General features: G+C 36.2%; 1 protein-coding gene across 1 annotated transcript; it reads right to left on the bottom strand.

The window, feature by feature from the left end:
- Window positions 1-2,260: 2,260 nt before the first annotated feature.
- LOC130048611 (uncharacterized) lies at window positions 2,261-7,912 on the bottom strand. Its single transcript, XM_056145593.1, has 3 exons — window positions 7,815-7,912; window positions 4,258-4,415; window positions 2,261-2,680 (listed from the first exon to the last, which is right to left on the bottom strand). The coding sequence occupies exons 1-3, from the start codon at window positions 7,910-7,912 to the stop codon at window positions 2,493-2,495; spliced, it is 444 nt and encodes a 147-aa protein (XP_056001568.1). The 3' UTR covers window positions 2,261-2,492.
- Window positions 7,913-14,722: the final 6,810 nt, after the last annotated feature.

Raw genomic sequence — 14,722 nt, 5'->3', positions numbered from 1 at the left:
TAATTTGATAAGACCTCCTGCTGTGTGACAAGTTTTGCATATTTCAATGTGCAATGTAATAATCGATCAGAGTCATTAAGTAATTATATTCATATCAAAATAGATATGTTATTTGATTTATATTAAAGATTGACGGTATTGCAAGAATGTGGTTATGTGTGTGCATGTGTGTTTGTGTCCAATTGTTTCATTCATAAGGAAATATTGTATCGTACATGTAGACAGATAATGTAAATATTTTTTTTCAAATTTGTTTGTTCTTTGTCCCTTTTGATTGATCAAATAATTTGAGAAATCTTTATATGTTCATAATTACATTAGATCATCAGTTCATTCCGTATTATCTTGGGATATTGTGATAAGACTAGGATAACCAAGTACCTTTATTTAGAATAATCAATGTAGTATACAATGGATTTCAATAAATTCTAGAGTAATACGATTGACTTCTTTGCTCTCATTATCCACACCAATGATGTTAAGGAGGTATGCCACACCAGAGAAATTTCATGTAGATGAAAAGTGGAGGATATGTATAATATTTTGAAGTTCAAAGTCTTCAAATTTACTTTATTTTGTCAAAACATACAGATTTAGTAGAAGATAATCTGAAGAAAAACAATTTAAAACCCTTGCTGGACTCGAACCTGCGACCTACAGTTCAGCAGTCAATATGCTTACCTACTAAGATACTCGGCAATGTATTTGAATTGAAAAGGAAAAGTCAAATATTGCTGATAGTGATTTTTACCTCTGTTTTTAAAGGAAGTCGGCCATTATGACGATGTAGAGTACAGAAACACGACGCGGTAGCGTAGTGGTTAGTACAGTCGACTGCGTTTCACTTCTCCCCAAAAATCGTCTGCATTTCCGGCAGTTTTTATTTTCATTTCCGTCATTTTCTTTTTTACACCTACGAATTGTTTTACTACATCTTCCGGCAATTTATTGTAACCTTTTTCGTTAGCCAGGAAAAAACCTGTTGTCCCCTTCTGAACAAGGGGGTGGGGTGAAAGTAGGATTTTAAGCGAATTAAATGTGTTAGTTATACCATCTACTAATCACCAAACTATCTTTATCCGTGCATAACTTATATAGGAGTCCTACTTTTACAGCCTTTCCATCGGAACACGGTCGCAATCCCGATGAATATAAATCACAGCAGTATAAGAATTAATTTCTTTCGCACCTGTTGATCAAAAGTTATGAAACTCGAACTTGATCTTTAATAGTGTGTCATTCTGAAACTACACCGCAAGTTGCAATTAAATGAATCCTCTAAAGCATACCGAAAAAATTCTGGAAAACCGATGGGACAGACAGACTGACAGACAAAGGGACGGACAGGCAGATAAGAAACCTATAGCCCCATTCGGTTTTACAAAAGGGTAGGGGAGTAGTAACCTTACCAAATAGTGTTTAGACAGCGACCCATGTAAACGTTTACTAACAGTTGCCGATTTATAGTCGCTTTCCTCGCTACATTCCTAGGTATTTTTTACATCGTTATTAGTATACAATGGTGGCTAAAACATTATTATGCAGTTTTAATGTTAAGACTTCATCGGGAAATTTGTTAACTTCGAAATAAACAATGTTGTCCGTGATGAATGATGGTATTTTTTATTTCAAAGGTATCACTAACACTATGTTCATTATCAGCTGATTGAAGAAGGTCACATACCTGATCCTGACGCCAATGTACCATGTGCCTACCTAACTAATTAACAAGATATTTAGCAACCGGGGCTTCGACTTAATAAAATCCTTCTAGTGGCCAATTATTGAAGTATATTTCGGTGAACTAATTATAAGAAGTACTTACTATATGCATATGAAAGACAAATTGCATGTAATTTTGTGTACTTTGGAAACATACGATATTTGGAATTTTAATAAAGAAAGTCTCGGCTTCGATTATATTACTGGGAAATTGTCAATTAATAAATGCCAGATTTGAAAAGTATAACGTGCTGGGAGATTTCAAAAATACCGGAAATGAAATGCATCTTGTCCGCCGGTCTTGTTGCAGCGACTGGATAAAGAATCAAACACGTGACTTCCAGATTGCGTAAAAAAAACAAACATTTGTTTATTTAATATTGTTTAACAACGACCAAAAGCATTTCCTCGCTAGCAAAAAATAAGATTTGTCCGGAGTATGGCAAATATACGTGTTAATAAACATCAGCATACCAATATCTCACAGAATAAAGTTCTAGAGATGTACTGTTACAGAGAACAAAACTTACCGAAAAGTTTATAAACAGATTTTTAATGGAAATAACCATAAATTTAATCATAATATCACATCTACTTTAGGACGGAAACTTAAATTAAACACAGAATCATCAAACATAAGAAAATTATCAATAAATATAGACTCACACTATTAAATATTTCATGTACAGTAGCATCAGTAATTTCATCCCTTACGTCCTTTGAAAGCTACGAGAAGTTCACGTGTTTAGGAGAAAACCATTACAATGGAATTAGTTGGTATTCTGTGGAGGTTGTCCCGTTACCACGTTCTCAGCATAGGTCGGCGGGGGCATTGGTTGGGATACCTGGGGTGGATACTGCTGTTGTCCATATCCAGGATAGCTTGGGGCACTAGGCTGTACATGCTGTGCGCCCCATCCTTGTTGCTGGGGATAATTTGGATAGGAATTGTATACTGCTGGAAGATAAGAATAAAATCGAAAATAGACAGGAAAGAAAGTGTAAAGTTTTGTTACATTCCCACTCCCATTTAGAATTATTTTTTTTACTCGTATAGAGACGTCACCAGCTTTTAGTGAAATGCCACAAAACAGTGCATGGCGCCCAAGGCCGTAGCAGTAGCGGTTCTTTATTGTATCCAAACGACCCGCGGTTTTTACCTCAATGCCAAGAGCTTGAAAAGGAACAGTTATCAATGTTAAACGTCTTGAATGACGTGGGTATGGGGTCAATATTCGAACCTGGAACCACTTGGGTCCCATCATAACCACGAGTCTGCAGCAACGGGTATATTATTAATAGTAAACTAGAATTTCATCGGTATAATGTCAACAAGACGCCATTTTCCTACTCGAAAAGACACATCATCCTTGATAAGGATTCGCTTGCATTAGAGATGCAATGCAAGTATGGAACCTCTTTCTCTCCCTACGTGTACGCTTCAAGAATCACGTAACAATCGTGTATATTCTACATATACAGGTACCTAGGCTTAAGTATGAACATGTATGACGCGCACCTCAAACTAGGAATGTACAATGTACAATGTACAAAAGGAATTGGTCAATGCTTATTTCGGCCGGAATCTTTTACTTTACTGGAGTGAAATTTTGCATTCAGATAATTCACAGAATTCATTGAATTATTATAGTTCTTATCTTTCTTGATTGATTATTGTCACCTGCAATGTACAGCTTGTTACGGTATCCCCTTCAACATTCCTTTACTTTGGATATGTAACAATGTGAATTTCTATTGATTTTGAAACTTTGCTCGAGGGGGGATTCTGAAATGTTGTTTTTGTACTTTTTGTGTGCGTCAGTACCTTTATTGCTTAGATCTCAAGTATACCTGTGCATTTATAACGGACACACCATCATATGCGTGGAGTTGTTTTCAATTAGACTGATGCCTGATATCATGCTATAATTGTTTCCTTGATCTAAAGCACGTAATATAAACTACATGTAGTCAAATGTCGTCTTACACGATGTAAATGAAAATCGCATGACCTTTTCTCGATCTACATGTACATGCAAACTACATATATGTAAGTTAATGAAAATTAATTTTGTTTCGTTTCGTTCCATTCTTATAAAGACGTCACCAGCTGTAGATGATGCGCTACAAATCTACACGCGTGCATGTTGCTTAGGGTCGAAGCAGTGAGGGTTCTTTATCGTGTCAATGTCCCGAGTGAGGCAGTACTTTTCATCCAACATTCCCGCGACTCTGACTTCTTAACGTCCCGCGTGTGGTGACGAAGCTGTCGCTCCCTATCATTACATCATACACGAACATGTAATAATGCCGCAGCTGAAGTACAAACAAAGCTCGAACTCACATCCTCCCTGACACAACATGGGCGCCTTAACCACGGAGACAACGCTATCGTATCTCCAGAAATACTTCGCAATCTTTGCGAAGTACATTCTAGGTAAAAACAGTTAGCATTAGGAATGTACATGTGCATGAAATACATACCTGAATACGTCACTGTGGAAGTGACAGTCCCGGGATGAATGTAATACATACCTGAGGACGTCACTGTGGAACTGACAGTCCCGGGTTGGATAACTGTTCCTGATGTTTTCTTTTTGCATACGCAAATACAGAGAACAGCAATTAAGACACACAGCAGGATGAATCCGACAATTCCTCCGACCACGGCTCCGATTATTGTTCCAACAGATCTAAAACGTATATGCTTAAATACAATATTCTGAAATTTAAAACAAAGTATGATGTACAGTATTAGTGACAATATTCAATCTAGAATTGTAAGAAAAAAATCAATCCTTGCAGGACTTGGGACTCATGATCTACAGATCGACATTCTTACGCCTTTCTTTCAAAGCTCTATTTATTCTACAACGATTAATAACCAAGCTCGACAACGTAAATTTGTGCTTCTTGCCGGCTCGAATATTGACATGAATGGGTCATTGGTGTGGGAGGAGACGAGAGTACACGAAGGAAACCCATGAGTCCGAATGGGTGACCATATTTACCCTCTCATACACAACCACTGCCGAACCTCTCACACACAACCACTGAACAAACAACCACTGCCGATCCTCTCAAACACAGCCACTGCCGAACCTCTCACACACAGCCACTGCCGAACCTCTCACACACAACCACGGCCGATCCCGAGTATCGAATTCAGTGAGAAGTATAAGTGCATTAATCATTACGCTATTCGGACATCAACAAGCCGTACGTATGGTGTCCAGATAGGGCCATGTGCAAAAGCGTAATAGCGCGTTTCTTCAAATGCGCTATCACGCTAACAAACAATATACCGTCGCGCTATCACAAAACACGCCGTCGCGCTAATACACAACACGCCGTCGCAGTGTCACGCTAACAATCCGTCGCGCTACCAAGCTAACACACAACACGCCGTAACGCCATCACGCTAGTTTACACAACACGCCGTCGCGCTATCACAAAACACGCCGTCGCGTTAATACACAACACGCCGTCGAGCTGTCACGCCAACACGCCATTTTGCTATCACGTTAATATAAAACAAGCCGTCGCGCTGTCACGCTAACACAAAACACGCCGTCGTGCTGTCACACTAACACACAACATGCCGTCGCGATTTTGCACATTCAATCGCGTTTGATTGTGTATTAGCGCAATAACGCGACAGCGTGTTAGCTTGACAGCACTACAGCGTGTTGTGTGTTAAGTGTGATAGAGCATCGGCGTGTTTGCGTAACAACGCAACGGCGTGTTGTGTATTATCGTGATAGCGCGACGGCGTGTTTTGTGTCAGCGTGATAGCACGAAAGCGTTTTGTGTGTTAGAGTGATAGCGCGACGGCGTGTTTGCGTGACAGCGCAATGGTGTGTTGTGCATTAGCGTGAATGCGCGACGGTGTGTTTTGTGTTAGAGTGATATCGCGACGGCGTATTGTGTGTTAGCGTGATAGCGCGACGGCATGTTTTATGTTAGCATGATAGCACAATGGCGTCTTAGCGTGACAGGGCGTGTTGTGTGTCAGCGTGATACGCACTATTACGGACACCGTACGAACGCCTTAATCTGCTGAGTCAACCTTTGAGGCTATGAAATAGATAGAACTACGGAATAAATAACTGATGTTGGAAATCAGTCATAATCAACGTTATAGTGTTCACGTAATTATTAAAAGTGTTTAGATATTGGGACTGCAGTGTAGCACTCCATAGTGAATACCACTAGACCTATGTTGTAGACATGGGTCAATGTAATGTTGCCACTGCTCCACTGTTTTCACAGCCGGTCAGGCTCCGGCATGTGCTCCATAAGAGACAGTGTAACGGGATCCAGAATACTTAATCTAAGTTTAACTCGCTTTTTCACAAACTATGCTTTTATAAAAGTGATTTAAATCAAAGAAGAGCTCGCCGCTTGAGGTTATTATCCCCGAAACCAAATCTCTTCTCAAAACTTACCTAAGCATTATAGGTATGTAAGTATTGTACAGTCGATTCTAATTGTGCTCAACAACGGCCGTTTTTGCAGTTGAATTCATAAATCCAGTTACTTATTACGTCACACTACATTCTAATTGCCAAAAAAAAGGAAAGGTAATTACAATGCTTTTCAGTACTATTTGCACTGCTTACAGATGTTCTATTGATCACTGTTAGACAATTTAATTATACTCAATCTGATAGCAGAAGACTGCTTATCATCGATTTGAATCCTATGTCCACAAATTCTCTCCGTTAAGAACATGATTTGTTTTTATTTGAAAAGTGTTTACTACTTCGTTAAATAACTCTTTTTGGAAGAAGAAGTTGTATATTGTATAAACAAAAAATGTGTGTTAGAAAGCTGGGTTTGAAAACTCATATTAGTTAACTGTGCTGTCCGCCGATTGTTTTCTAGACGGAATATTCGTTTAAAGTTCCATACTTGCACAGTTTAGTGATTAAGAAAATAACCTGCATTCACAACATACATTCATGTACCGATGGCTTTAGAAAAGCAAACGGATCATAAATCCTAAATTCAACAAAAATATAGAATTAGAAATAAACATATTGATCTACAGAGATAATTGTAAAGTTAAATTAGAAGTAAGAAATCATAAATAGAATGCTGTAGTTGAACATTGGAAGATTGTTAATCTCCATGGCTTCTATAACAATCTGAGAGTTACGAACGCCGATAGCTTTATTCGTTATGGTCATATGCGACGTTTTACAACTCTTTTTAATCTCCTCGATATGAAGAGTTTTTATATGATTTCCGAAATAGGTTTAAACTGTATATTGCAGAAATGATATGATAATTATACCTCGCATATCAACCTGGTTACCTCAGTGGTTAATAATGCAAGTGTCAAGGGTTCAATTTCTGATTGATTCGAAGATTTTTCTCAATCTAAGTAAAATCATATCTTCTTTGACTGTTACACTGGAGAAGGATCTGACAGGTCATGTTATTGACCCCGATCTCGTGAATAATTTTATAAATATTCGACCAATAACAATAGCTTGGCTAAGAATCACGGACCAATCAGGAATCGATTTACAGAAGCTTATATAGATTGTAAGTTCACAAAAATGACGTTGACCCATCAATTTGTTTTTACAAATTCCAAATATCAGCGTTAAAGGAAGAATAACGTAAGATCTTGGATATCATACAGCCGTAATCATTAATATATATGTTCTAACATCGCTCATGCCCGCCGCCATCTTTGATTATTCTCCCGTGCTTCTCGGTAGTTATTGACATGCGTATGATAAGTACCTGTATGTTCCGATATAACAGGTAAACGTTCATATTACTGAAAGCTGCCATTTGATAGGTCAAGTGTGAAAGGTGAAATAACACGACCTCAGACGCAATGCTGTCAGATCCTTCTCCAGTGTTATTTTAAATAGATTGAGATTTTTCTCCACACCTTTGCTACAACAACTTAGTAATACCCATATGTACAATGCATATTAAGAGTAATTTTGAACTTTTACTTGCCGCAACTAGTAACGATCAAAATAAACTACCCAAATAAATAACCCCAATGTCACGAACAGTTTGCATTATAGAGAAAAGTCGCAAATGGCCTTAAGTTGCACATTGCTTACATATCGTCATAGTAACAGTAATAGTAACTGTAGCTGTAGGAATAGTCGTAATAACAATAACTGTCTGCGGCACCTAGTAAATGCAAAGCAAAATACATCATCCTGAAAGCCGACAAAAGTATGATGGAAAGATGCAAACATTATAGCAAATATGCACGAAAAAAACTTGTAAACTTATACTACATGTACATATTGAATATTGAAACTTTTCCGAATACCATGTATCAAACGATAAAAATTCAAGTTTACCTAAAATGATAAGAAGTATGATTGCAAAGTCAGAGTAATTACTAAAAAGAAAATGTAATCAAGGAGTGAAAAATGTCTACAATAACATGTAGGCACAGTTGTAGGTAGAGAGGAAATATACAATTTCAATTAGCACAGCAGTATCAAATAATTTTTGTACAAAGACAAAGAGTGAAAGCAGAGAGCAAGTGAACAGTTTCCAAAGAAACCTGAGCGACGAATACAACCAATCAAAATATATCAAAAAGGTATATGAAAACACTTTCCTGAGGTGGATGAATTATACATTGAGTTATAAAGATCTAGTTTGCCAATACAACCTATCATTGGGTCAAATGCTGTTAGACTTGTTTCATACCGACTGTTAGGTCGTTCTTTGCACACAGATTTTAACTACAGATAACTCCGTTGACCTGATCAATATATAGGGCTCATGGCGGGTATGCCCGGTCTACAGGGGATGCTTACTCCTCCTAGGAATCTGATCCCACCTCTGGTCTATTCAGGTGTCCGTGTTTGCCCAACTCTATTTTGTGTTGCTTATAGGAGTTATGAGATTGATCACTGTCACTTATCTACACCTTTCATTGAAGACCCAATATTAGTTATCGATTAAAGAAACTACTAGAGACTGTGCAACACGTTCGACGCGACAGAAGTCTACGTAGTCAACATGATAATAAATTAATGTATCGACGACCCATCACTGCCATGTAGGTTAATAACATAGCAGGGACATCGAAAATACATTCGTAAGATTTGATTTTTTTCAGGGGGGGGGGGGTTCCGGCAAAAACGACACAATGTGTTGCCAGCATGAATGTACTTAGCACACTCTATTTAAAACAATAATCAATATCAAGCATGCAAATCATTCATGCCCTCCTTTGTGAAATTTCAGATTTTATGTATCATATTTATTTTTTCAGATTTTAATTTTTTTTATTTTTTTTTTTTTTTGAATTTGACAATATTTTATTATCACACAACAACAACAATATGAAAGAATATACATGTACGTACAATAATAGCAAAGTGATTGTTCTGATATTTCATTTGATACAGTATATATATTCATAAGAAAATTCGAACTATCATGCATATTATATAGATTACAAAGAAAAAGTTATATATTGATGGACATAAACATTATGATATCGATAGGCAGAACATATACATGTATAAAGAATAAAAAATAGATACACACGTATATTTCTGAATGCTGTCGTTCAGGGGTAACGCCTCACGAAGAATACAGTCCATTCACAACCCCCAGGGCAGTACTACAGGAGGACAGGTCTCCTCCTTTTAGTTGAAAGAAAAACATTTATAAGCATATTGACAATTCATAAAACAGTTTCACATTTAATCTAATTTCTTATAAATTTCGTAGTAATATAAAATATTGCTTTTTACGTACATTTTAATTTCCATATCTGTCTCTGGTCTCTGGTTAAATCTTATAAGGAAAGCAATATTAGACAACAAAAGATTGAGCAGCTGTATGTTTCGGTTTTCGACGAAAAAAACCCCATTAACAATATGTTTCCACTGAATGTTTAAATGGCATATATTTCGCGCGACTTCCCTTATTTGTTTAACATTTTTACAGAATCAGACAAGGATGTCCAGTTTCAGCAATAATTTTTCTTTTTGTTTTAGAAATAATGTCACTAAAATTAAGTCCGCTGAAAATACAAAAGGTTTTACAAACGACAATATGGGCACCGAAATAAATCTTCTACAGCATGCAGGTGATGCGTCACTGCCATTATTAGATATAAATTCTATGGAAAGCGCGATAGACTAGACTGGCTTCAGGAATACAATCAAGCATGAAGAAAACAGACGGGATTTTACTTGGAACCCTTAAAAATAGATATGAAACTATGTGCGATGTTAAAATCACAAATGACCCAGTCCGATGTCTTGGAATATATATAGGTCATGATATTGAAAAATGCTATGAGAAACATTGGAAAGATAAGGTTAAGACATTGGGAAGAAAAATTAACGTGTGGAAAAACAGAAAACTTACTCTCTTTGGAAAATGTACTATAGGAGTTTTACGAAGAGGCTTACTTTTAAAAATTTTACAGTTTAAAGGGGCCAACTCCAAATATGAAAAATTTGGAAGTGGTGTTTGCAAAATTGAAAGACTTTACCGCATTCAGTTGTTCTATACATTGTTTAACGTTCCACTCGATAATTTTTCACTCAGCTCAGTAAAACTCTCCACATTTAGAAGTGAGAATCACGGGTCTTTCAGGTATAACCTTAAAAACAGAGGCCCCGCCCGTGCAGCGGCATGCATTGGCACGATAAAGAACCCTCACTACTACTGCGTTGGGCGCTAAACATAGGCCGGATCCAGAATTTTTTTCCTGGGGGAGTCGAACCTTTTCACAAAATCGAACCCGTGATATAACTCATTTTTCTTATAAATCGTTATATTGTAATTTTTTTTTTATCTTTGTACATTCCGGGGGTGTGTGTGTCCGTACCCCTCACCCCTTCTATATCCGCGCAGGGGTCTACATTTGTGGTACTTCACCTACAGATGATGCCCTCTCAATATGAGTGAAAAATCCAGGAAGGCAAGTAAAAGCAACCGATTAATCATGTGGAGACGTCTCTATTGCTGGTGAAGGGCTGCAAAATGTACGCATATGCTCCGCGCTTACGGCCTTTGAGCAGGGATGGATCTTTATTATGCCATATCTGTTGTGACACGGGACCTCAGGTTTTCCGGTCTTCTCGGAAAGATCGACCTATTTATTCGTCTCTTAAAACAAGCAAGGGGTATTGCAGAGGACGTATTCTAACCCGAATATCCACGGGGTATGGCATTTCTAAAGGACAAGCACATGTCAAATGTTTATATCGATAATGTATAGATTATACTAGTATACTAAGAGTAATCGATTTTCATGCGGGCGAATTTTTATGAGTCATTACCACAAACATTGTTGATTCTACTGTGTATATTGATATACATGTATACAATTGCACATCATTTATTGGTTGTCTTTACATTTAAACCTAGATATTCAATACGAAAGAGAGGGAAACAAGGACTTTTTTTTCAAAATGAGAGGGAGGGGCTATGAAAAAATATATCTCGACAAGCCTATCCCTCGACTTTTTGGTCTAGTATAGAGCTGCCGTTCAAAAGTGTGTGTGTGGATGAGTAGGGGTTGCTTTGTTCCTTGCGGAGCCAGAATCATAAGATGTGAGGTATAGAGAACATTTAAGCGTTCTGGGCTGATGACACATTATTTAGAAATGGCAGGATAACTTGAGGTCGTCTGCTTACAATGAGTGCGCTGTGGTACACATATGATATACAGTAAAGCTTAAAAACACTCTTTTTATGACAATTTTCTGGGTCCCTTCATGTATTTCACAGCTCGTCATTCGCAGTTAATAAATTACATGTACATTTGAATATCGATAAATTTAGCTTAATGAAATATTAAAACGAGTAGTGCATTGTGAAAGTTTCGAACAAATGTAGAAAGAATAAGAGTTGCTAAAGAGTTTTCAATACTCTTGTAATAAACATAATTGTCGGTTTTGGTGTTTTACTAAAGCAGTCTTTACATTCATTTTGGTCCAATTTCTGTAGTTGAAGTTGACCCTTTTAAATTGTAAAAATCAGCCGTCGATTGTAAAAGTAAGCCTCGTAAAACTCCATTATAAATACATTAGTACTTACTCAATTATATTATAGTGCCACGACTCTAAATTACCCATCGGAAGAAACTTTGAAGAATATTCAAATCTTGATTTTTAATTTTCTATGGGGGAAACGCGATAGAATTAAAAGAAACACAGTAATTGGAAATATCGTTGATGGTGGAGTCGGGATTATCGATGTGGAAACTAAATTCAAATCGTTAAAAGCGTGGATAAAGCGCTTATCCCAAGATAATTCTACAATAAAAAAAATTTTCGAATCATGTATAAGTAAAAAATCAATAGATTTAATCTATCTCTTGAAAACTAGCAATACAAATATATGTGATCTTAAAAATGCTTTTAAAAACTACCAACTTTTTTTGTGAAGTTTAGTGTGCGTTTAGTGAATGCAAACTTAAAGGAAAAATATATGCATCAGCAGACAAGGCTCTATCACAACCTATCTGGCTAAATGAAAATTTCCAAATAAAAAAATTCTTTATTTTAACCTCATTGGGCAAAAGGGGGGATTCTGTACGTAAACAATCTATTTGACCAAGAGGGAAACAAGTTTATCAATATAACGAATAATGACAAATTTTTATTGAGCAACAATGAAAAAAGTATCTTTAGATAAAGTTAGTTGTAAAACGTTATATAAGATATTCATTTCTAAAAAAATTCATTAAGCCCTATTTTGAGAAAACTTTGACAAAACTTTTTAATTACTTCAAAGAACACAGAAAATCAATTTATGCATCAAAAATAATAAAATGCAGATACAAACAACTTGCTGAATTCAATTTAAAACTTCTACATAATTTATTAAACAATAATAAATTTGTGAGCATCTGGAATAAAAACGTATCAAATTTATGCAATATCTGAAAATTGACGGAAGATATACAACACTTACTATTTGTTTGTAAAAATGTTAAACAGATTTTCATCCCCCCCCTCCCTTGTTTTGGCATATATTTAGGCTAGATACTGTTATCTGCACAGAGGTGCAAATTATATTTGACTTTATATTACGTAGTATCAGCAAAATGTGTGAAATAAAGACTGGTATACATTAGATGTTTTACCCGCTGAATCGACTTTAAAATTTCTGTTGATATTGGAAATGCATCATGAAAAAAAAATGGATAGTAATTAGGCCTACACTTTGTAAATAATCGTGGTTACTTCATGAGATTAAAGAACTAGTTCATTTATAATGAAAGGATAATTATAATTATAGATGAAAGGAATGATGCCCAAGAGAGGGTTTATAAACGCCCAATTTGAAACCAGATCCTAGAGAGACGACACTCATTAAACACACCCTTGAAAAGGAAATGTTCCCGGAGTGAGTTTTCTTTTGACGAGAAATATTAAAAAATGGCATGGGGTTTATAATCTGTTTTTTTTTTCTTTTCGAAAGGTGGTTAACTTTAAAACGGTGTTATTTTGGTGCTAACTTCTCTGTTAAAGTTAACTATGTGATTAACTGTTTTTCAAAATTAAGCAAGTTTGCGTTAACAGTGTTAACACTGCTAATTTTAATCCACCTCCAGTACCTATGTTAAGTCGCAAATGTATCTCTCTATGATGTGTCCTTACAAGGCCTCAACATTTAGTGACTGGTACAATCTGGATCTATAGCTTGATTTTCAGGAAATGATAGACTTAATCTCCTGTTCTTGTATGTTTACATATTGTTTTTGTTATTCTATGTTCTACTTGATAACATTTATCACTGGGTATGGATGAAAAGCAAATTGTTTAGGGCCTCAATCTTTTCAAGTCCGAAAAGGTAAAACTAATGTTACCATTGTGGTCAGTATAATGAATGGGTGGTATTTCACTTGTTGGTATTGAAAGAAAAATCTTTAAGTGATTCCCAGTTTAGTTTGTTATCACTTCAGGTGAAAATTAATATTGTCATGATAATTAGGAATTGCACCCCCCCCCCCTATTGTTAACATTGTTCCTTATTTCTGAAAGACAATCCAATCATAGTCTCTCTTTGCTATTCGTGGTTTTTCTTAATCCGCTGCGATGGTGCACATCTTTTATTCTCTTTTTATAAATGAGAATTCATCCCCAGTTTGTCGTTAAGTCTTATAGTCACAGGGTTTTCTTGTTTAGATTGATCTATATGTATGACCGACATAATTTTTTCTGTAAAGTTTAGTCTTGCATTTTCTATGTTTTCAGTATTTTCGACAATGCATTGCCTGTCGCCTTGTTGAATGCGTTTAAGAGTTCTAAATCGACTTCCTTGTAATCTTGTAATTTCATACTTCACGTTTGTTGTTTCCGCATTGGAGTTATATTGAATGGATACGTAGGTACATGTAGCTATATGATAAATTAATTGTAGGCCTACAACAAACAACATCATGGACAGGTATTTTTCCACTTATGATTATCGGATCTATAAACGGGTTTATATTTCTGGTGCTCGTCGTGGATTGTTGCATTTAATATCAGTTAGACGACAGCTGTCCATGCTTGTGAGTACATGTGTCTCATGCACTGTACCTGGATTTCTATAATCATAAGAACAGGGCCTTTTACACGTAGATAATGCGCATTGCCTTATCAGCTCAGATAGGTGGTAAGTATAAGAATAGTAGTTATAATGTAGACGAAATGTTATGATATTCCTTGTTTCGACCGCCCAGTTCTAATTCCCCAGACAGTTTGTTAAAATGACATTTTGATGAAATATCTGAACTACTAATCAGTATGAAAAGTTATATATTTTAACACAAAAGGCCGACGTGACACACTACATATCCTTTCAGTTTAGATCAAACATGTTGAGAACTGCATGAACAAGCATGTGCAGATGTCATTTAAGATAACGTGAATAGTTGTATTTGTTTTTGAAAGTTCCAGTCTTCACGTAAGTATCTTATTTTTCACCTGTGGGCTTATCTCTCCATTTCCTTGTTTTACGTCGTAGAATTTTAATTACTTATTACACA

The sequence above is a fragment of the Ostrea edulis genome, chromosome 7, assembly GCF_947568905.1.
Source record: "Ostrea edulis chromosome 7, xbOstEdul1.1, whole genome shotgun sequence".
NCBI classification, from domain to species: domain Eukaryota; kingdom Metazoa; phylum Mollusca; class Bivalvia; order Ostreida; family Ostreidae; genus Ostrea; species Ostrea edulis.
The sequence above is the reverse complement of the archived record's forward strand: the minus strand, read 5'-3'. Positions and strand labels throughout refer to the sequence as shown.

Excerpts from the sequence above, each read along its gene's own strand:
- LOC130048611 (XM_056145593.1), bottom strand. The coding sequence starts at position 7,912 with ATGTATTTTGCTTTGCATTTACTAGGTGCCGCAGACAGTTATTGTTAT. Across the intron at positions 4,416-7,814 it reads TACTGTTACTATGACGATAT|ATCTGTTGGAACAATAATCG; the intron begins GTAAGCAATGTG and ends TATACGTTTTAG. Across the intron at positions 2,681-4,257 it reads TTCCACAGTGACGTCCTCAG|CAGTATACAATTCCTATCCA; the intron begins GTATGTATTACA and ends CTTATCTTCCAG.